The sequence below is a fragment of the Mytilus edulis genome, chromosome 4, assembly GCF_963676685.1.
Source record: "Mytilus edulis chromosome 4, xbMytEdul2.2, whole genome shotgun sequence".
NCBI classification, from domain to species: domain Eukaryota; kingdom Metazoa; phylum Mollusca; class Bivalvia; order Mytilida; family Mytilidae; genus Mytilus; species Mytilus edulis.
This window is the reverse complement of record NC_092347.1, coordinates 85,384,789-85,409,946: the sequence shown is the minus strand read 5'-3', so window position 1 is coordinate 85,409,946 and position 25,158 is coordinate 85,384,789. Positions and strand designations below refer to the sequence as shown.

Genomic DNA, 25,158 nt, shown 5'->3' with positions numbered 1-25,158 from the left:
GCCTGTGTGTCTGTTTTGTCTGTTCATAGTCTGTCTGTCCCAATTCAGGTTAAAGCTTTTGTTTGAGGTAGTTGTTGATGAAGTTGAAGTCCAATCAAGTTGAAACTTAGTACGCATGTTCCCTATGATATGATCTTTCTAATTTTAATGCCAAATAAGAGTTTTTACTCCTTTTTCACGGTCCACTGTTCATAGAAAACCCCACACACTGTTTTCTTTTGGCCTCTGCTCCTTCCCAACAAATACAAATACAAAATAAAAATAATTTTATTTTGCAATGAGCACCCCAAAGGAGCAGAAATATAAAATCCAATACAAGCATAAATTATACAAAACATAAAATTCAATATGGATTGGTTCAATAGTAAAATAAACTTGCAAATTTATTTCACCAAATTAATTGTTATATCCTCAGGATGTTGGGTTTGGTTTTGACCGAAGCATTCTCGAGACTCTATATGAGAGTTATTTCCCATTATGCATTTGATACATGTATAAAGTGATTTGCATTTGTAACTGGTAAATCATAAGTGATAGAACCCTAGGGTATTTTGATTAGAGGTCTTTGGTTTAAAAAAAAAAAGAAGTAAGGTCAAGGTCACATTCTAAATTTTGAAGGATTTTGTGTCATTTTCAATTCTTTTCAAAAACTGTATAAGAAAACAACAACATATTTTTACTAATTTATTAGGTGCAACACATATATTTTCGTTTAAAGGTTATAGGGACATTATTTGGCAGTTTTCTCCCCCTTTAAATTGAAGTCAAGGTCATATGTAATTTTGATGGTCAAGATTTTGAATTTTGCTTTTACTTCATACATGTATGTACAGTACCCTTCAAAAGGATCGATTCGATTTCATTTATCTCTGATTTCCGTGTTTCTCGCAATCACACCGAGTACCGCGGATTTCACTCCCAAAGTCCTCCAAAGATTCTCTCCCAACACCACGTGGCTGTTAATTGGTTTATTGCCCATCGGATGTACTAAAAATTAACGACGTGTGACAACATAATCGGATTACCCAGATAATTTACCTATGAACATTTAATTGATCTTGGTTGCACAGGTGTGCTTTAAAATAACGGTATTAAAAATTGAACAAATGTTTTCCTTTCTTTGACATATAAAGATGTGACAATATAATTTGAAATAAGATAATTATTATCTTATATGTTTTGTCCTATGTCATTATCTTCGAAATAAAACGTACATACAAAAAAATATGAAGAAAAAAATTGTTATTTTGTGTTTCTATTACAGTCCGGTCAGGTCATACATTGTGTTCTTTCAACAAAGACGATTTTGCCACAATTAGAATCTGTTTAGCTTACTCAATACGCAATATCGGTGCATTAATTGTTCATTATTTAAAAATCAACTGGCTAATAAAATCATGTTGTTTTTACGGTAACACGATTCATCGGATCAACAAGTAAACTTATTTATTGAGCAATGTAAAATATTATGTTTCACCACCTCGGTATATTTATACAGACTTGAATAATTTAAATTACGAACAGAAACTGTAAAGTGACAACTCTGTTGAACAAAGGAAATAACTTCAAGTGATATTGATAGCGCTCGTCCTTTTCGTATTTTACAAAACGGTTTTCAAATTGACGAAAGTACTTATATCAATTTCGTCAGTTAAAATTGGAAAGTGTAAAAATATTTTCATAATAAATTACTATAATTCTACCTGTCTTCATGTTTTAGACAAGTTTATGACGCTCAATCATTTTACGTTTACAAAAAAATGTTACGTTGTGATGATAAGTAATCCGCTTATCGCTATCCGATAGGTCACTAATCCTTTAATTATTATCAAACCTCATAATTGCCCATCATAATATTCTATTCCAGTTAAATCAGTCATCATTTTATTTTCAAAATTTCCCAACCGCCTACAATTGGCAGTTCTTTTATCTTTTTATTGTCATTTGAACACAATTGACCACCCGGACAATTTCAATCATAATTTCAATATTTCATCAACCGTTAATTTATATTATTGACCATGAACGTATAACTAATGTTCAGGTCTACTTCCTTTTTAGAAAGATAAAACATTAAAATTCAAATAGTCAAAGATGTGTTCTCGTTTATTCGGAAAAGAATTCTATTTTAGATTCCTATTACTCAATTGTAAAAGAACATTCTGGAGCCTCAATACGATTGCACAAAAATGTCGTTCTGCAACTTTAGAAACCTTGAATGGATTTTTCCCACGGTCGTCTAGAAAGGTCACCTGAGTTTACTGGTACGCGATATTATTTCCCGCCCTTTCAAAAACTCGTGCTGTGGATAAAATTTATGTTAACTATTTTTAGCATTTAACATTGTTAAGTAAGTCAAGTTCAAGTTCAAGTTCATCCCAAACTGTTGATAACTGAGATGTGTATCGTGGAATTGTCTTCGCACGGCAAATAATTGTTTTTAAAATCTTTTAAGATCACTGTTCAAAATACACAAATTTACATTCATTGTGCGAAAATAAATATTATACAAAGACGAATTAATGCAGCTGTGGAAGTATTCCTGTTGTAACCGAAATGTATTATTATCCTACCGTACTGCCAACAAATCGTAAAATGAAAATGCCGTAATTATTAAGCATAACGAATGGTGAATAATATTTTCCTTTTTACTTGAATATACAAAACTTTCAGACACGTAATTTTTATGATTTTCTTTAAACTGCTCTCATTAATTTAGCGAAAGTTTCCGGTTATTTTTACACAAGTATGTTCATTTCGTACCGTAAATAAAATATTAATTTACTGGTGAAGACATCGAGGTCAAAATTAAGTAGTTTTTATTTTTTATAAAACTTAAATGCAATTGAAAGAATTAACAACAACATTTTGCTTTTAAATCTTTTATTCATTCCAGCAATGAGATAATCGTAAAAAGAAAATGCCGCAAACGCACAATTATTACGGGGTCATTATTATGCCTAATGAATGGTGAATAAATTTTCCTTTTTACTTGCATATATATATACAAAACTAATAGACACATACTTTTCAAATAAAGACTTTAACTTTGAAGTAGAATATTTGGGTTTTCACATATTCCACTATATTTTTATAATCCTTCTTTTTAAAAAGCAAGTTCATTAAGGTAAGGATATTTTTAGATGGGCTAACAAAAAATACGAAAATATTTTGACTTATTATTACCACAAATTAAACTTAATTAGTTTAAAAGACATTTAAAATTATACACCTGTTTGACACTTAAACTGATACAGTAGACCGGAAATATAATTCTTTATTACTTCAACCTTTACCTGTCAGGTAATCCAATTACCCTATCAGTCGTGTGCCGGTAGAGATCAAAGTAGGACAAGGGCAATTAATTCCTCGGTGTAGAGAGTGAGCTCGCTATCACAATAAACATTTACCTGATTTTGGGAGAGATTACTCCCAAATTCCTCCCAACATTTAGGGAGGAATATCGGAGTTTTTCGGAGTGACTCCGACATTTTCCTTGGTGTAGGGTGTGGGAGAGTTGATCCTTTTGAAATGTACTGTATACATGATAAAGCCATGGGACTTTTTGCATTATGTTACAAGCAGTATGACCTTGAAAAAGCCAACGGGAAATTACCTTGTGTAAACTGGAAGAAGCTATCTTTTTTAACTTATTTAATGTAATAGTATATAGAACCATATATTTTTTGAATCAGTGGAAAGTTAACTATAAAAAAAATACCAGAAATGAAATTTTTTAATCCAAAAGTAACAAGTTATCATCTTTGTTTTAACCAAGAGTTTATATATTTTTGCAATCTGTGTACATTAAGCTACCATTTGAGACACTGCAATTGACATTTTTAGCTGGATTTTAATATTTTCATATCACATATATCTTTTTGAGTGGAAAGACCTTCAATTTTCCATGAGCAATTGTTTTTTAATTGCTTTGTCTTTTGGATTCTTACAGAGAAATGTCTCATTGGCAATCATACCACATATTTTTATTTTTATGTTTGACAAATCAACAACAAATACACAACTTTTTCTCAATCCATGAAAAGTGTTACTCATGTAAAATGAATCAGTAGTAGTTTATGTTACAACTGAATATTTCAATTAAAAATTAATTGGAATCAGATTTGACATGAATTTCATGTGATAAATCAATATGACTATCTCAGTTTGATGTCTATATGTCAGGATCTAATGGCCCAAAAAGATTAAATATGTTTAGCTGTTTTAATGAGATTGAAAAAATACAAAATACAAAATACATTATCTGTTGTAACACTAGTGACTGTCAGCAAACATAATTTTTCTATTGTTTGATATATAAATTATATGTTATATGCATATGGAAGTTTTAACATCCTGATATTGTCACTTTATATAACTTTGCATCAGAGCTTGTACTGTCTTCTGGTGTTCTACATCCTATGTAGAGTTGTCCTGTTTGAGTGAATACAAGAGAAAGTGGTAACATTATGTTTATGTCACTTGTTTTATAACATGTCATCAGAAGGCCAACGTTGTTCAGGATATGAAGTGTATCAGTATTCATATCAGCTACAATAACATTGTCTCTAGGTGTTGTCACTATGTCTATTGGATTGAATGGACTGTCCTTGTTGATATCTGTATCTCCTGTATAGATATTGATTATATCACCACCCCGTCCCAACACTACTACTCTGCAAATGAATTCACCATCTTCATCCACCACATGTATGTTCTTATTACATGTACTGGTACTTGTTATATATCTGGGATAGGTAAATATCTTTTGTTTATGTTGATCATGTTCATACACTCTCTCATGGTCTCCATTCTGATTCATTAGTATTACAACTCTCCTTCCTGGTTTAGGGAAGCCTTTATTAACACCTCCTACTAGAACTTTATTGTCACTGGTGATATGCAATGCTCTGGGAATGAATGGTGACAGATTAAATACTGTGTCTGTCATTTTACCTGTATTACTGCTAATTTCTTTGAGTCTTGTTCCCTTTAGACACAAAAGTAGATTGTTTGATTGAGTAACAGCCATACCATAAACATTGGCTTGACAGCTGAGGAGTATCTTTAGTTTGGTTCCATTGAGTTTCACTTTTTGAACTAAACCAAAATTACCAGAACTTATCCAGAAGGATTCATCAATAGATAAGCATACATGTGTTACAGACTCAAGTTTAGTTTGATATTGTTTATTTATTTCCAGATTAATATTTGCTTCATGAGATGGATTTTCATCGAATTCCAACACCCCAATGTTAGACTGAGTAATCTCCCCTGGAACAAAGTTTGGTATTGAGCCATGATTCATCCTTGGATTTGGCATTTTTATGTCAATTGATTTTTCAAAATTGTTGACATCTGTGAAGAACTTGGAGGCATCGGTTAATTGAATGAGTTCCTGGCCTTCATTGTTTTTATTATCAGTTTGTTTTAGTAAGACAGATACATCATTTAAATCAGATTTGATTGTGTTAGAAATAGTTTCAATATTTATATCTAATTCATCTCGGAGCTTTTTAAAATGCCTTTCTACCACTGCTTTTACAGATTTTTCATGCTTACAAATATCTTTATTTGCCTGGTTGTATTTATTCTTTTCTGTTAAAAAAAGTTGGTTAAGCTGTTCTTTTTTTGAAACAATTTCTTTCCTATCCCTTTGAATTTTTCTTTGTCCTTTTTTCAACTCGTCTATTTTCATATCATATCCTTCTTGAATTTCTGTTAGCTCATGTTTCTTGTGAACTTTTGACACACAGGTTGGACAAACCAGAGTGTCACATGTCTTACAGTAAAGACAAGTATATTGTCCAGTATGGCCCTGACAGGAAATGCTTGCAAAATTCAGTTCTTCTTTATGTAATCCAATTTCTTTGATATCAATTACTCTGTGATCCTTTGCTGTTTTTACTCTTAAATGTACCTTCTCCTTACAATGATTACACAATAAAAGGTCACAGTCTAAACACTTCCATTTAATGGGTCTATCAGTTTCACATAATCCACAACTAACAGGAATTTGTCCTTTTCCGACTGATTGTGAAAACGCCATGTTTAAGTACGACACAGGTATTCTACTTCCTTGTTTGTGATCAGGTGATCTCCTTGTTAAACCGATCAAAGGTTAACCCAAACTTTTATCCTATGTATACACTGTTTATTTTTGAAAGATAATTAAAGTTTAGATACAACTCAGTTCATAGTTTATTGACTATTTTGAAGGCACTTATTGATAATTCATCTTTGAATGGGTCAAAAACAATACCAAACAATGTTATAAACATTGTAACCTATTTATATACAAACAAACAAAACCATTTAAAATGTTATATTATAGAAGTTTGTAAGAACTATTGATTTTAGGAAAGAATAAGATTTACAAAAGATGATCAATATTTTACTGTGAATAATGCCCTTGCTTTTAATTAAAAAAAATACATAGACAGGATATTATATTTACTTCAACTGTGCATAATCCTCCAAAGAAGTAGGAGCACACCTGAATACAAGAAAGATAAGATCACGATCATTGTTTGTTTAAGAAATAATTCATTCATGCTATGCTCTATGCACATTTTAACAGTTTGGTCTCCGGCTTTGTTCAAAATTAATACAACTAATGTTGTAATTTCAATTGTGAGTCCCATCAATCACATGCAGCCCATGGTTTATTAGAATTAGAAGATTGCTTTATTTCCAAAGCCAAAGAAGAATGTCATATTAGAATCATGTCCCATGTTTTTAAGAATTTCACATTCATGCATTTCCCAGTAAAATGCTTATGTTCTTATGTATAAAATCAGGGTTAATCTTTCAATGTTTTCATCAAAACCAATATAGATCTTCGGTAACCAATTAGAAGAAGCATGTGACATTGGAGTAGTATGATTGGACCAGACCAAACAAATCATGATGTTGTTGATCAGCTGACATACAATATATTCTTATTTTTACCATGGTTGTGAATCTGTACTTAAAAGATTGTTTTAGGATTGTTATAAATACATTTATGTTAAGATAATAATGATAGTAGCTATTGTATATGATATAACTTATAAAGTGTATGAGTATCCACATCAGCTCCAACAAATTATCTCAATAAATAGGTACCCTGATGTGTAATTATTTCATTATGCATATAAGAGTAAAAATATAACATAGTCATATCTTTTTTCTTTTTAACTTTTAGAATCAAAACAAGAAAATGGTGAAGTAAAAAAAGAGAATGAGAATGAGGAAGAACCTGCATCCACTGAGGATGGAAAAGTTCCATCATTTACTGTTCTGTTACATGGTAGTCTGAAAGTAGAAGGAATGGTGGCCTTGACACAAGTTGGGTAGGTAACCAAAGTTCCATCATTTACTGTTCTGTTACATAGTAGTCTGAAAGTAGAAGGAATGGTGGCCTTGAAACAGGTTGGGTAGGTAACCAAAGTTCCATCATTTACTGTTCTATTACACGGTAGTCTGAAAGTAGAAGGAATGGTGGCCTTGACACAGGTTGGGTAGGTAACCAAAGTTCCATCATTTACTGTTCTGTTACATGGTAGTCTGAAAGTAGAAGGAATGGTGGCCTGACACAAGTTGGGTAGGTAACCAAAGTTCCATCATTTACTGTTCTGTTACATGGTAGTCTGAAAGTAGAAGGAATGGTGGCCTTGACACAAGTTGGGTAGGTAACCAAAGTTCCATCATTTACTGTTCTGTTACATGGTAGTCTGAAAGTAGAAGGAATGGTGGCCTTGACACAAGTTGGGTAGGTAACCAAAGTTCCATCATTTACTGTTCTGTTACATGGTAGTCTGAAAGTAGAAGGAATGGAGGGCTTGACACAAGTTGGGTAGGTAATCAAAGTTCTATCATTTACTGCTGTTCTATTACATGGTAGTCTGAAAGTAGAAGGAATGGTGGCCTTGACACAAGTTGGGTAGGTAACCAAAGTTCTATCATTTACTGTTCTATTACATGGTAGTCTGAAAGTAGAAGGAATGGTGGCCTTGACACAGGTTGGGTAGGTAACCAAAGTTCCATCATTTACTGTTCTGTTACATGGTAGTCTGAAAGTAGAAGGAATGGTGGCCTTGACACAGGTTGGGTAGGTAACCAAAGTTCCATCATTTACTGTTCTGTTACATGGTAGTCTGAAAGTAGAAGGAATGGTGGCCTTGACAAGTTGGGTAGGTAACCAAAGTTCCATCATTTACTGTTCTGTTACATGGTAGTCTGAAAGTAGAAGGAATGGTGGCCTTGACACAAGTAGGGTAGGTAACCAAAGTTCCATCATTTACTGTTCTGTTACATGGTAGTCTGAAAGTAGTAGGAATAGTGGCCTTGGCACAAGTTTGGTAGGTAACCAAAGTTCTATCATTTACTGTTCTGTTACATGGTAGTCTGAAAGTAGAAGGAATGGTGGCCTTGACACAAGTTGGGTAGGTAATCAAAGTTCCATCATTTACTGTTCTGTTACACGGTAGTCTGAAAGTAGAAGGAATGGTGGCCTTGACACAAGTTGGGTTGACACAAGTTGGGTAGGTAACCAAAGTTCCATCATTTACTGTTCTGTTACACGGTAGTCTGAAAGTAGAAGGAATGGTGGCCTTGACACAAGTTGGGTAGGTAACCAAAGTTCTATCATTTACTGTTCTGTTACATGGTAGTCTGAAAGTAGAAGGAATGGTGGCCTTGACACAAGTTGGGTAGGTAATGAAAGTTCCATCATTTACTGTTCTGTTACATGGTAGTCTGAAAGTAGAAGGAATGGTGGCCTTGACACAAGTTGGGTAGGTAACCAAAGTTCCATCATTTACTGTTCTGTTACATGGTAGTCTGAAAGTAGAAGGAATGGTGGCCTTGACACAAGTTGGGTAGGTAACCAAAGTTTCATCATTTACTGTTCTATTACATGGTAGTCTGAAAGTAGAAGGAATGGTGGCCTTGACACAAGTAGGGTAGGTAACCAAAGTTCCATCATTTACTGTTCTGTTACATGGTAGTCTGAAAGTAGAAGGAATGGTGGCCTTGACACAGGTTGGGTAGGTAACCAAAGTTCCATCATTTACTGTTCTGTTACATGGTAGTCTGAAAGTAGAAGGAATGGTGGCCTTGACACAAGTTGGGTAGGTAACCAAAGTTTCATCATTTACTGTTCTATTACATGGTAGTCTGAAAGTAGAAGGAATGGTGGCCTTGACACAAGTAGGGTAGGTAACCAAAGTTCCATCATTTACTGTTCTGTTACATGGTAGTCTGAAAGTAGAAGGAATGGTGGCCTTGACACAAGTTGGGTAGGTAACCAAAGCTCCATCATTTACTGTTCTGTTACACTGTAGTCTGAAAGTAGAAGGAATGGTGGCCTTGACACAAGTTGGGTAGGTAACCAAAGTTCCATCATTTACTGTTCTGTTACATGGTAGTCTGAAAGTAGAAGGAATGGTGGCCTTGACACAAGTTGGGTAGGTAACCAAAGTTCTATCATTTACTGTTCTGTTACATGGTAGTCTGAAAGTAGAAGGAATAGTGGCCTTGACACAAGTTGGGTAGGTAACCAAAGTTCCATCATTTACTGTTCTGTTACACAGTAGTCTGAAAGTAGAAGGAATGGTGACCTTGACACAAGTTGGGTAGGTAACCAAAGTTCTATCATTTACTGTTCTGTTACATGGTAGTCTGAAAGTAGAAGGAATGGTGGCCTTGACACAGGTTGGGTAGGTAACCAAAGTTCCATCATTTACTGTTCTGTTACATGGTAGTCTGAAAGTAGAGGGAATGGTGGCCTTGACACAAGTTGGGTAGGTAACCAAAGTTCCATCATTTACTGTTCTGTTACATGGTAGTCTGAAAGTAGAAGGAATGGTGGGCTTGACACAAGTTGGGTAGGTAACCAAAGTTCCATCATTTACTGTTCTGTTACATGGTAGTATGAAAGTAGAAGGAATGGTGGCCTTGACACAAGTTTGGTAGGTAACCAAAGTTCCATCATTTACTATTCTGTTACACGGTAGTCTGAAAGTAGAAGGAATGGTGGCCTTGACACAAGTTTGGTAGGTAACCAAAGTTCCATCATTTACTATTCTGTTACACGGTAGTCTGAAAGTAGAAGGAATGGTGGCCTTGACACAAGTTGGGTAGGTATCCAAAGTTCCATCATTTACTGTTCTGTTACATGGTAGTCTGAAAGTAGAAGGAATGGTGGCCTTGACACAAGTTGGGTGGGTAACCAAAGTTCCATCATTTGCTGTTCTGTTACATGGTAGTCTGAAAGTAGAAGGAATGGTGGCCTTGACACAAGTTGGGTAGTTAACCAAAGTTTCATCATTTACTGTTCTATTACATGGTAGTCTGAAAGTAGAAGGAAAGGTGGCCTTGACACAAGTAGGGTAGGTAACCAAAGTTCCATCATTTACTGTTCTGTTACATGGTAGTCTGAAAGTAGAAGGAATGGTGGCCTTGACACAAGTTGGGTAGGTAACCAAAGCTCCATTATTTACTGTTCTGTTACACGGTAGTCTGAAAGTAGAAGGAATGGCGGCCTTGACACAAGTTGGGTAGGTATCCAAAGTTCCATCATTTACTGTTCTGTTACATGGTAGTCTGAAAGTAGAAGGAATGGTGGCCTTGACACAAGTTGGGTAGGTAACCAAAGTTCCATCATTTACTGTCCTGTTACATGGTAGTCCGAAAGTAGAAGCAATGGTGGCCTTGACACAAGTTGGGTAGGTAACCAAAGTTCTATCATTTTCTGTTCTGTTACATGGTAGTCTGAAAGTAGAAGGAATGGTGGCCTTGACACAAGTTGGGAAGGTAACCAAAGTTCCATCATTTACTGTTCTGTTACATGGTAGTCTGAAAGTAGAAGGAATGGTGGCCTTGACACAAGTTGGGTAGGTAACCAAAGTTCCATCATTTACTGTTCTGTTACATGGTAGTCTGAAAGTAGAAGGAATGGTGGCCTTGACACAAGTAGGGTAGGTAACCAAAGTTCCATCATTTACTGTCCTGTTACATAGTAGTCTGAAAGTAGAATGAATGGTGGCCTTGACACAAGTTGGGTAGGTAACCAAAGTTTCATCATTTACTGTTCTATTACATGGTAGTCTGAAAGTAGAAGGAATGGTGGCCTTGACACAAGTAGGGTAGGTAACCAAAGTTCCACCATTTACTGTTCTGTTACACGGTAGTCTGAAAGTAGAAGGAATGGTGGCCTTGACACAAGTTGGGTTGACACAAGTTGGGTAGGTAACCAAAGTTCCATCATTTACTGTTCTGTTACACGGTAGTCTGAAAGTAGAAGGAATGGTGGCCTTGACACAAGTTGGGTAGGTAACCAAAGTTCTATCATTTACTGTTCTGTTACATGGTAGTCTGAAAGTAGAAGGAATGGTGGCCTTGACACAAGTTGGGTAGGTAATGAAAGTTCCATCATTTACTGTTCTGTTACATGGTAGTCTGAAAGTAGAAGGAATGGTGGCCTTGACACAAGTTGGGTAGGTAACCAAAGTTCCATCATTTACTGTTCTGTTACATGGTAGTCTGAAAGTAGAAGGAATGGTGGCCTTGACACAAGTTGGGTAGGTAACCAAAGTTTCATCATTTACTGTTCTATTACATGGTAGTCTGAAAGTAGAAGGAATGGTGGCCTTGACACAAGTAGGGTAGGTAACCAAAGTTCCATCATTTACTGTTCTGTTACATGGTAGTCTGAAAGTAGAAGGAATGGTGGCCTTGACACAGGTTGGGTAGGTAACCAAAGTTCCATCATTTACTGTTCTGTTACATGGTAGTCTGAAAGTAGAAGGAATGGTGGCCTTGACACAAGTTGGGTAGGTAACCAAAGTTTCATCATTTACTGTTCTATTACATGGTAGTCTGAAAGTAGAAGGAATGGTGGCCTTGACACAAGTAGGGTAGGTAACCAAAGTTCCATCATTTACTGTTCTGTTACATGGTAGTCTGAAAGTAGAAGGAATGGTGGCCTTGACACAAGTTGGGTAGGTAACCAAAGCTCCATCATTTACTGTTCTGTTACACTGTAGTCTGAAAGTAGAAGGAATGGTGGCCTTGACACAAGTTGGGTAGGTAACCAAAGTTCCATCATTTACTGTTCTGTTACATGGTAGTCTGAAAGTAGAAGGAATGGTGGCCTTGACACAAGTTGGGTAGGTAACCAAAGTTCTATCATTTACTGTTCTGTTACATGGTAGTCTGAAAGTAGAAGGAATAGTGGCCTTGACACAAGTTGGGTAGGTAACCAAAGTTCCATCATTTACTGTTCTGTTACACAGTAGTCTGAAAGTAGAAGGAATGGTGACCTTGACACAAGTTGGGTAGGTAACCAAAGTTCTATCATTTACTGTTCTGTTACATGGTAGTCTGAAAGTAGAAGGAATGGTGGCCTTGACACAGGTTGGGTAGGTAACCAAAGTTCCATCATTTACTGTTCTGTTACATGGTAGTCAGAAAGTAGAGGGAATGGTGGCCTTGACACAAGTTGGGTAGGTAACCAAAGTTCCATCATTTACTGTTCTGTTACATGGTAGTCTGAAAGTAGAAGGAATGGTGGGCTTGACACAAGTTGGGTAGGTAACCAAAGTTCCATCATTTACTGTTCTGTTACATGGTAGTATGAAAGTAGAAGGAATGGTGGCCTTGACACAAGTTTGGTAGGTAACCAAAGTTCCATCATTTACTATTCTGTTACACGGTAGTCTGAAAGTAGAAGGAATGGTGGCCTTGACACAAGTTTGGTAGGTAACCAAAGTTCCATCATTTACTATTCTGTTACACGGTAGTCTGAAAGTAGAAGGAATGGTGGCCTTGACACAAGTTGGGTAGGTATCCAAAGTTCCATCATTTACTGTTCTGTTACATGGTAGTCTGAAAGTAGAAGGAATGGTGGCCTTGACACAAGTTGGGTGGGTAACCAAAGTTCCATCATTTGCTGTTCTGTTACATGGTAGTCTGAAAGTAGAAGGAATGGTGGCCTTGACACAAGTTGGGTAGTTAACCAAAGTTTCATCATTTACTGTTCTATTACATGGTAGTCTGAAAGTAGAAGGAAAGGTGGCCTTGACACAAGTAGGGTAGGTAACCAAAGTTCCATCATTTACTGTTCTGTTACATGGTAGTCTGAAAGTAGAAGGAATGGTGGCCTTGACACAAGTTGGGTAGGTAACCAAAGCTCCATTATTTACTGTTCTGTTACACGGTAGTCTGAAAGTAGAAGGAATGGCGGCCTTGACACAAGTTGGGTAGGTATCCAAAGTTCCATCATTTACTGTTCTGTTACATGGTAGTCTGAAAGTAGAAGGAATGGTGGCCTTGACACAAGTTGGGTAGGTAACCAAAGTTCCATCATTTACTGTCCTGTTACATGGTAGTCCGAAAGTAGAAGCAATGGTGGCCTTGACACAAGTTGGGTAGGTAACCAAAGTTCTATCATTTTCTGTTCTGTTACATGGTAGTCTGAAAGTAGAAGGAATGGTGGCCTTGACACAAGTTGGGAAGGTAACCAAAGTTCCATCATTTACTGTTCTGTTACATGGTAGTCTGAAAGTAGAAGGAATGGTGGCCTTGACACAAGTTGGGTAGGTAACCAAAGTTCCATCATTTACTGTTCTGTTACATGGTAGTCTGAAAGTAGAAGGAATGGTGGCCTTGACACAAGTAGGGTAGGTAACCAAAGTTCCATCATTTACTGTCCTGTTACATAGTAGTCTGAAAGTAGAATGAATGGTGGCCTTGACACAAGTTGGGTAGGTAACCAAAGTTTCATCATTTACTGTTCTATTACATGGTAGTCTGAAAGTAGAAGGAATGGTGGCCTTGACACAAGTAGGGTAGGTAACCAAAGTTCCACCATTTACTGTTCTGTTACATGGTAGTCTGAAAGTAGAAGAATTGATGGCCTTGACACAAGTAGGGTAGGTAACCAAAGTTCCATCATTTACTGTTCTGTTACATGGTAGTCTGAAAGTAGAAGGAATGGTGGCCTTGACACAAGTAGGGAAGGTAACCAAAGTTCCATCATTTACTGTTCTGTTACATGGTAGTCTGAAAGTAGAAGGAATGGTGGCCTTGACACAAGTTGGGTAGGTAACCAAAGTTTCATCATTAACTGTTCTATTACATGGTAGTCTGAAAGTAGAAGGAATGGTGGCCTTGACACAAGTAGGGTAGGTAACCAAAGTTCCATCATTTACTGTTCTGTTACATGGTAGTCTGAAAGTAGAAGGAATGGTGGCCTTGACACACGTTGGGTAGGTAACCAAAGTTCCATCATTTACTGTTCTGTTACATGGGTGGCTGAAAGTTGAAGGAATGGTGGCCTTGACACAAGTTGGGTAGGTAACCAAAATTCCATCATTTACTGTTCTATTACATGCTAGTCTGAAAGTAGTAGGAATGGTGGCCTTGACACAAGTTGGGTAGGTAACCAAAGTTCCATCATTTACTGTTCTATTACATGGTAGTCTGAAAGTAGTAGGAATGGTTGCCTTGACACAAGTAGGGTAGGTAACCAAAATTTCAATATGTATTGGATTATATATAAATGTTTGCGACTGTTGTCTGTACATATGTTACATGATGATTTTAAGAAAGTGTTTTTCTTGCATTTAGATAATGCAATAATTGTATAAGTCATAATACATGACACAGATAAGACAATTAAAAAAAAATAGTTTTAAATTAAGTACTAAATGAATAACATGCTGTGTAATTTATGTGAATTTCATATATCAATATTTGTTTTCTGCAATGCTGGAAATTGATATGTACTTATGTCTAAGGTGTTAATTAAGAAAATGGGTAAATGAATAAAAATACATTTGACAGTTAACTTAAAAGAATACCCAATGAAAATCAGATAATCTAGGTCTAAATGTTGTAAAGGATATGAGACATGTGCAGTGACAACAAGACTTCTGAGTATTCATTGGAACATGACTTTTTATTTATATGTGTATAATTTTCAATGATCTGTTTTTCTTTACACAAATATATGAACTGGATATTTTACACCATTTTTACATATTGCAGGGAAAACTGGTTTGGTATATTGTACTCCTGGGCTGACAGCAAGAAGAAAAGTAACCTTATGCTTTCATTGTTTACCCCAGGTAATTATTGTTGAGTCTGAACTTTGGTAGTCATATATTATGTTCATCCCATGGAAATCAAATGAAGTTGGGATATAAAAAAAATGTGGTATGATTGCCAATGAGACATCTCTTCATCAAAGACCAAATGACACAGAAATTTACAACTATAGGTCACCAAACAGCTTTCAACAATGAGCAAAGTCCAAACCGTACAGCCAGATATACCTTTTGTGCTACATATGCTACATATGTGCTGCCTAGTCAATATAAAATTAAGATTGTTTGTAGTGGTTCCTCCAATCATCAATCTCCTACAATTTCAAAATATTTGAACATGAAGTTTGAGACATAAAACACCTGTAAGTAAGGAAGTAATTTGCTCAACTAATAGCTACTATTGGCATTGAAATTTAATTTTTCAAGATTAAAGACTTAACCTTTTATCAACTCTATATCTTAACTGGTGGGGAAAAGTCTTGCTTAACAAGTTTTTTAATTTATACTCGCTGAAATTCATTCTCTTATACATTGTACCAGCAATTTGACAGCCAGTAACATTTGGCTTTACTCAAAAGTTTGGTACAAGGCACGAAAAATACATAAAACTGATATAGTTCTGACTCATTCAGTCTACCAGTTATTCTAGTATATTCAGGCAGGTTGTAACAGATTGTTTGAATCAGAGCTTATTTTGGCAATGTAATTGTGAGTAACAGATTTTAAGTTTGTACTGGAATCAATCGATTTTAGATGCTTTCAAATGTAAGGTAAAGTCTTACATAGCTTTCTTGGTCTTGTTTTTATTGAAGTGTGATAATTTTGATCTTTGATTACTTGAAAATACAAACTGATGTATATTTGTATTTGATTAGGCGATGAACCTGTTAATTGGATAGGTAGTTTAGATAACTTAGCACCAATATCAGCTTTCACAGAGCCACCCTATGGTGAAGATGACAACAAGACTCCATTTCCTGTCCGACCGAACGACAAAAGAAGCTATGCTCAGAGTTGTGTGGTATGGATCAAACAGTCAGGTTTACAGGTAAGGTGTATTTTAATAGTATGAATAATTATCCAAAATATTTGTTTTACACGATTTCTGTCATTTCTCTGGGACATGAAAGTTAGGGTCATTTTTCCAAAAAGTTAAAATCATACCTGATGTCACAACATAAGTGGATCATTTTCTAGACATAAAATGAGCAACAACTCCAGTTTGGTTTAATAGTTAAACTGTTGTAAGGCAAACAGTTGACTTTACCAAACTGTCCTTATTTTTAATTTAGTCAAGTGGCATTCACAATTATACCCACCTAGGCACATGTGTACTACCAAAACTGCCAAAATGCATGCACTTCAGCAGATAATAGTGATTCTAAATTTAAGTCTTTGTTTTCACAATGTTGCAAATGATAAGCATCCTAAATTCTTGGAAAAATCGCTAATGTTATCAAGCCAGTTACATGAATTTGAGAGTATTTGTAAAGGCCTGTCATTGACATTTATTTTGTGTCAGAAACCTATACTATGTCAAAAATTTAATCACAATCCAAATTCAGACAAATTTGCCACAACTGTTCAAGGTTCAACCTCTGTGGTTGTATCAGGCACCGCTCAGCGAAGCATTTTATTGGCTGTTGGGTTCATGTCACATTAACCTCTGCTGTAATAATTTCTTTGTTTTGTTTTATTGTTGAGTTTATGTCACATTAACCTATTCTGTAATATTTTCTATGTTTTATTGTGATGTTGAGTTTCTGTCTGTTTTACCCATGCTGTAATATTTTCTTTGTTTAAATTTGTTCTGCCACATAATCCCATGCTGTATTATTTATTGTATGTTTTACTGTGTTGTTTGGTTTCTGTCTCATTTACCTGTGTTGTAACATTTTCTTTGGTTTCTGCACAAAATTTTGCAGTCGTATATTGGAAATACGTTGTCCTCATCCGCGTCTTCCAAAGACATTTGGTTTCCAGACAATAACTTAAATATATTTTAATAGAAATCTATGAAATTTAAAAACAAGGTTTATGACCACACAAGGAAGGTTGGGATTGATTTTGGGGGTTATGGTCCAAATAGTTCAGGGAAAAGGGGCCGAAACAAGCATTTTTCTAGTTTCCACACAATAACTTCTGTAATGGTATATGAATCTCTCTGAAATTATACTGTAATTTTCCATACCACAAAGGGATGGTAAAAATTGGCTTTGGGGGATTATGGCTCAAATCGTTTAGAAATTAGGGGCGAATAAGGGTGGAAAACAAGGGTTTCCTGGTGAATGGACAATTACTTAAGTACAAAACATAATTTATAAGCAGTGTAAGGGAGGTAATTTAAACACAACATTGTCAATTACCTCCCTTACACTGCTATTAAATTATGTATAAAGAAATGTTGTTTTGTCTTGAGGTGTTTAGCTGTCAGTTTATTCTTAGAAGGTAATCATTTTTTAGGTCAACTCCCATCGGCATAGTGTATTGCACAAAAGCCAAAAAATACCAAAAAATTAATATAAATTCAAATCACATAACCAATTCAAGTTCTTTGACTAAAGTAATACTGTGTCAGAAACCTAATATGTGTCAAATATTTAATTACAATCCAAATTCAGACCTGTATCAAGTGTGAATATTGTGTTTATTCTTGCACAAACTGTACAGGGTTAGACCTCTGCAGTCATATCCAGCTGCACTCGGCAAAGAAATTTATTTGACAGTAGGGTTTATGTCCAATTTACTGTTTCATTAACTTAGCTTGGTACAATTCACTATCTTCCTTGTTTTTAAAATAAAAATAAAAGTATTCTTCAAATATTATTTTTTCAAGGAGGGGTGTAATTTTTTTCCTCAAGATATAAAAATTTTTCAATTCCTCAATATTTTGCTAATTTTTTGTGCATAGTCGGAAAACAGATATACTAAGTATTGGGCAACAGCGGTGTATTGCTTAAAAGCAAGAAATCTTCAATTGAATATTTTATTCTGTGTTAGAAACCTATAATCTTTCAAATATAATATTTGAAATATTTAATTCCAATCCAAATTCAGACCTGATTCAAGCTTGAATATTGTGTTAATTTTTGACCCAACTGTTCAGAGTTTGACCTCTGCAGTTGTATACAGCTGCGCTTGGCAAAGCAGTTTATTAATATATGAGAATATATGTTATACTTTTAACATCCTGAAATGGTCACTTCATATATCTTGGCATCCTCAGTACTATCTCCTGGTGTACTACATCCTATGTAGAGTTGTCTTGATGGAGTGAATGCGAGAGACATTGGTAAGATTATGTTTATGTCACTTGTTTTATAATATGTCATTAGAAAGCCATCATTGTTCAGGATATGAAGGGTATTAGTACCTGGATCAGCTACAATAACATTGTCTCTAGGTGTTGTCACTATGCCTTCTGGTTTGAATGGTCTGTCCTTGTTGATATCTGAATCTCCTATGTAGATATTGATTATATTACCACCCTGTCCTAACACTACCACTCTGCCTCTGTCATTTACTCTATCCACCACATGAATATTACTGTTCCTGGTACAGGTTATTCTCCAGGGAAATGTAAATATAGGTTGTCTATGTTGATCATGTTCATACACTCTCTCATGGTCTCCATTCTGATTCATCAGTATTACAACTCTTCTTCCTGGTTTAGGGAAGCCTCTATTAACACATCCTACTAGAACTTTATTGTTACTGGTAACATGGACAGAATAAGGAAGGAATGGTGACACATCATATACAGAGTCTGTTAGTGTACCTGTATTACAACTGATTTCTTGGGGTCTTGATCTCTCAGTGCATAGAATTAGATAATTTGATTGAGTAACAGCCATACCATGGACCCGGATATTATAACTGGATAGTACCTTTAGATTGGTTCCATCAGATTTCACTTTTTGAACTAAACCTAAAGGACCAGAACTTATCCAGAAAGACTGATCAATAGAGAAGCACACACATTCTACAACCTCAAGTTCAGTTTGATATTGTTTATTTATTGCCAAATTAATATGCGGTTCATTAGATAGATTTTCATCATATTCCAGCACTCCAATGTTAGACTGGGTTATCTCCCCTGGAACAAAGTTTGGTATAGTCTCATAACTAGGTCTTGTATTTGGCATATCTATGTCAATAGATTTTTCCACTTTGTTGACATCTAAAAAGAACTTTGAAGCATAGGTTATATGAATTAATTCCTGGACTTCATTGTCTTTATCTTCAGCTTGATTTAGTAAATCTGAGATAGCATTTAAATCAGATTTAATTGTGTTAGAAACTGTTTCAAGATTCTGATCTAATTCAACTCGTAGCTTTTTAAAGTACCTTTCAACTGCCACTTTGACAAATTGTTCATGCTTTTGAATAGCTTGATTTACCTGGTTGTATTTATAATTTTCTGAAGATAAAAGTTTGTTAAGCTGTTTTTTATAAGATACAATTTCTTTCCTTTTCCTTTGAATTTTTCTTTGTCCATTTTTCAACTTGTCTATTTTTATATCATATCCTTCCTGAATTTCTGTTAGATCATGTTTCTTGTGAACTTTTGACACACAGGTTGGACAAACAAGAGTGTCACATGTCTTACAATAAAGACAGTTATTTTGTCCAGCATGATCCTGACAGGGAATGTTTGCAAAATTTAGTTCTTCTTTATAAAGTCCAATGTCTTTGATATTGATTATTTTGTGATCCTTTGCAGTTTTCACTCTTAAATGAACCTTCTCCTTACAATTATTACACAATAAAAGGTCACAGTCTAAACACTTCCATTTAATGGGTTTATCAGTATCACATAATCCACAATTAACAGGAATTTGTCCTTTTCTGATGGATTGTGAAAAAGCCATGTTTAAGAACGACACAGGTATTCTACTTCCTTGTAAATGATCAGGTGATCTTAATACATTTTCCCTTGTTTAAACCAAATTTATATCTATATACATTGTTTATATTTGATCAATAAATTAAATTTGAGATATACCTGTATAGTTTAGTGACTAGTTTGAAGGCACATACAGATTATTCATAAAGTGCATTGACCTTTCTAATAGTTTTGTTCTTTGAATAGGTTAAAAAAGACCAAACATTATGTTACATTTAAAGCTGTCAATTAAGAAACAACATAAAACATTTCAAATATCTCTGTTCTGTTCATATTTTACATCTACCATACATGCAAACATTATAATTTCATGACATCCAAATTTTTTTTATTTTTTTTAATAACAGTTTTTTTTCTTTCAAGTTTTAATTTTAAAGATGATATACAATTAGGTAGATAATAAGTGCTCTTCTATTATATTAGGTTTTAGAGAGTACTCTTTTGTTTGCACTTTGTGGGCACTGGAATAAAAATAAAAATAGTACATGTATACCTAGAAGTTAATATTTTATGGTTTATACAGTTACATGGCAGTAATCTCTGTCCATAAGATGGATTGTATTTCAATATTATAAACTGACTGCATGATACGTCTACCAGGCATGAGGTAATCGTAATCAGTAATCATAATCAGCTGTAATCGATTACATTTTGCAGTGTAATCCTAAGGAATTAGTAATCATGCCATTTCTGATTACAAGTAATCGTAATGTAATCGATTACATTAACAAAAATAGTTGCAATCATGATTACCTTTAGATTACTTTCAGATTACATTCATATGATTACTTGCTGATTACAAATCTTGTACATATATATGAAAATAGTTTTTGATAGACAATATGAAAATAAGACAATGTCATGAATGTACAGCATGAATGAACAAGAATGTGTCCACAGTACACGGATGCCCCACTCATACTATCATTTTCTATGTTTAGTGGACCGTGAAATTGGAATAAATTCTCTAAGTTGGCATTAAAATTAGAATGATCTTATCAAAGGGAACATGTATACAAAGTTTCAAGTTGATTGGACTTCTACTTTATCAAAAACTACCTTGACCAAAAACTTTAACCTGAAATTTGCACTATCATTTTCTATGTTCAGTGAACCGTAAAATTGGGGTCAAAACTATAACTTGGCATTTAAATTAGAAAGAGCATATCATAGGGCACATGTATACTAAGTTTCAAGTTAAATTCCGCGAGGTGAACCAACGCCTGTGAAATCGTTTTGGTAGAGTCCCTGAAGTGGATACCTTGGTATGCCGGGTTGTCAAATCATGCAAATGAATGCAATCCTTAAATAATAATTAAAATTGACAACAACACTTCAAAAGATCTGCAATTTTATTATCTATGTCTACATGTTTCGCCTGCAAGGCAGGCTTCATCAGGACAATTTTTATACAGAAATTGAGCCCCTGAAGTACTCAAAGTGGTGCATTAAATTTGACGTCGTCATGGTGAGAGAAACAATGAAAAGTGAAAGTAGCAATACAGAGTTATAAATAGATAAGATAAATATAGAAAATTAAAGTTTGTATACAATGTAACTTGAGTTCGTTCTACTATAATATGATACATAAAATTGTTCTAAAGGCTTGGCATCTAATAGGACGAACTTCCCATGGTTCCTACCACTTCGCAAGGCTTCTCTTCCAACCTGGCCATAGTTGGAGGTTACTACTTCCCGGCGCGTCGGCAACAATAGGAAGATTATGATCGCCGCTGTGGATAATAAATTGTCAAAAACTGTTCCTTTGTTAATTATTTGGTGACTATATAATTTTTGGATCGTCTGCAGTAGTTGGTCTGTATAATGGCATAGTTGTGAATTCCTAGTTCATTTAAGATCGGAGCCCGTGGTACGTTTCTTCTGCAATCATTTATATCTGCTATCATTTATAGATGTATAGGTGGTATCGGACATCTTGGTCATCTTGATTCAGTTGTTATTTCGTTGTAAGTATGGAATATTCCTTGGTCCATGTATATGCTGGTGGCCTGTAGATCGGCGCTGTTAGCTTGGCGGTTCCTTTCGGATGCAGGGGTTCACGATTAAATAATAAATTAAATTCCGCGAGGTGAACCAACGCCTGTGAAATCGTTTTGGTAGAGTCCCTGAAGTGGATACCTTGGTATGCCGGGTTGTCAAATCATGCAAATGAATGCAATCCTTAAATAATAATTAAAATTGACAACAACACTTCAAAAGATCTGCAATTTTATTATCTATGTCTACATGTTTCGCCTGCAAGGCATGCTTCATCAGGACAATTTTTATACAGAAATTGAGCCCCTGAAGTACTCAAAGTGGTGCATTAAATTTGACGTCGTCATGGTGAGAGAAACAATGAAAAGTGAAAGTAGCAATACAGAGTTATAAATAGATAAGATAAATATAGAAAATTAAAGTTTGTATACAATGTAACTTTTTATTAAAGTCTCACCACTTGTATAGCATTATACATTCCAATAAACATATAAAACATTGCGTATAACATGAAATATTGGATAACATTTATAAAACATATTGTATATTAAAACTAACAGTAAAATATCATTAGCTTAAATACTAAAACATATACAAGTGCCATTCTATTAAGAATTATGAAAGACTACATGTATATGTTATATGCATTCTAATTACATCAAGTATTAAAAATTTGCAAACAACTAATGACAATTAACCACTCATAACATTATAAATTGATATTGCAATTATTGTTTGTTAAAAATATGGATGTTGTGATTAACACCTGTAAAAACATTTATGGATGTGTCAATTATGACAATAAAACTATAAAACTATACTTAATTAATTTTTCATTATTTGTTCAGTTTTTTTGTTAAATGGGCAGTTGGTTAAAATTTGTAAAAAAAAAGTTATATCTTTGACATAGAGATAGGACACTTGTCTATAGCTATGTTATCAAATTACACACGTTACACTGTACTCAAGTGTCTAAATTCTGTTAAATAAATTAAGGCTTTAAAAAAAAACACCAAATTAACTTTATCATGAGGATAAAAAGTGATAAAAAAAAATTTATACAATGTAATCATAAGTAATCTAAAGTAATCATGATTACTTTAAAGAAAAGTTATCTAATGTAATCAATTTAATTTGAAATAAGGTTTAATTGTAATGTAATCAATTACATTTTATTAGTAAAGTAATTGTAATTTAATCGATTACATTTTAAAGTAATTGACCCCATCCCTGACGTCTACTGATTTAGATGGAACATTTTACAAATTAATTTAGATTTATGCTATCAATCCACACATTTGTATTGCAGACTGATTTACAGAAGGTATTACGACATGCCAGAAAACTACCAGATAAACAGCAACAATTTTACAAGGTATGAACTTTAATTAACTTTTATTTACTCTATTTTACTAGTTTTACAGAAAGTTGATACAATTTAAGGGTAGATGATTTCTCACTTCATTGAAGACCTGTTAGTGACCTTCTGCTGTTGATTTTTTCTATGGTCAGGTTGTTGTCTCTTTGGCACATTCCCCATTTCCATTCTCAATTTTATTAACATGTAGATAAACATTAAATAAATCTGTTGCTCACAGTTTTGGTAAAGTTATTAAATTTTGATAATGAAACAAATTGTCTACTTTATCTAACTTTTTTTTTAATTGTAAGTTGTCAGATTTTTTCCCAAAAGAATCCTAATCTTAAGAAAACTTACATAGTGACCTTTATTTTAGTTTGTGAGTTCTTATCTCATTCTACAACATATCGGAAAAACATAAAAATGTCAATATATTGTAAGACTGTATTGGCTCTCCTTAAAAATATAATGCAAATATCAGTTTAAGGTACATGTATAGGTACTAATAAAATAAAACAATATTGTGTTTTGTATTGTCGAACATTTTTGGTAACACCTCAATAGAAAAGGACATGCAAAGTAAAATTTGAGCTGAGTCAAATAGAAATAGAACTTATTCAAGTGCACATGAACATGTATACTACTTTGATTAATTTTGGAACATTAATATATGAAATGAAAGATGAATTTTGATCTGTTTTGTAGGGTTTCTAATAACAACTCAGTTTTCAAACAGTTACAGACTTTGCATAGAGATTTTTCAACCTGAAATAGGATAGCTGATGTATTGATATTTATTTGTGTACATTTCATTTCTATCCAACACAGCTCATTTGTTGTTATGAAATAGATTTAGGGGAAAAAAACTGATATATGTAACTACACAATCTCATGGGATAATTATTTTCATAGATTATTTGTGAGAAACGAAAACTTTTAGAATTCAATAACATACAAATTCTTTTTGCTTGGACTAAAACAGGTGACAAAATCATTAATTTCAGTATTTAAAATGAAACACTGAGTAAATATACCAAATCCTTTTTATTCCATTAAATATAGATTTTCTTTTTCCTTCAACAGCTCATGCTTATCTTCATTATTTTACAGGAACTTAACAGATTAAGACGAGCAGCTCTGTCATTTGGTTTCCATGACCTTCTTGACGCTATGGGAACCATGTTAGATAGGGAGTGTCAAATGTTGCCAGGCTCGGCCCATCCTGATGCCTCGATGCAGCTAGCACATGCAGCTAATGCATTAAGAAGTGACAAGGCAACTGACTTTACACAATCTATTATGCCACTACGTACAAACTTTAGTCAGGAGGATGGATAAATTATCAATAAATACTTTTTTGTAAAAAGACTTGTATTTCACTCGCATTTATTGATTTGAGCCTTGTTGACGTCTTTAGAACACGTAACACATGTCTGACGTACAAAAGTTTAATCCTGCTATTTATGATGAGTTTATTTACAGCCATTGGGTCAATGCCACTGCTGGTGAAGGTTTCTACCCTGTGGATATCACCAGTCTAAAAGTCATGGTGACATAAACTATCATTGTTATGGTTATGATCATAAAATAACTATTAACAAAAATTGAAATTTTGTAAAAACTTTGGAATTTACACCCAAGGAATAGATAACCTTAGCTGTTTTTGGAAAGATTAGAACTTGTTCTAAATCTTTACTTAGGCACCGGCCTCCCTAACAACAGGACAGGTTATCTACTGTTACTAAATGTATTCACACTGAAATATAGTTCCCTATGGTTCTCATGTATGTGCACATAATACA

The 25,158-nt window shown here is 34.3% G+C and overlaps 2 protein-coding genes across 2 annotated transcripts in view; one reads left to right on the top strand and one right to left on the bottom strand.

Annotated features, from left to right (window-relative positions):
- The window catches only part of LOC139520837 (integrator complex subunit 14-like), a 30,303-nt gene extending 5,581 nt beyond the window's left edge, over positions 1 to 24,722 (top strand). The window contains exons 6-10 of the mRNA XM_071313818.1: positions 7,187 to 7,334; positions 15,034 to 15,113; positions 15,968 to 16,140; positions 23,306 to 23,371; positions 24,467 to 24,722. Of these exons, the coding sequence (XP_071169919.1) occupies positions 7,187 to 7,334; positions 15,034 to 15,113; positions 15,968 to 16,140; positions 23,306 to 23,371; positions 24,467 to 24,694 (695 nt within the window). The 3' untranslated portion in view covers positions 24,695 to 24,722. The remainder of the gene's footprint in view (positions 1 to 7,186; positions 7,335 to 15,033; positions 15,114 to 15,967; positions 16,141 to 23,305; positions 23,372 to 24,466) is intronic.
- Positions 4,281 to 6,066, bottom strand: LOC139520836 (uncharacterized). Its single transcript, XM_071313817.1, has one exon. It carries the CDS (start codon positions 6,047 to 6,049, stop codon positions 4,349 to 4,351), a length of 1,701 nt encoding a protein of 566 aa, XP_071169918.1. The 5' UTR covers positions 6,050 to 6,066; the 3' UTR covers positions 4,281 to 4,348.
- Positions 24,723 to 25,158: the final 436 nt, after the last annotated feature.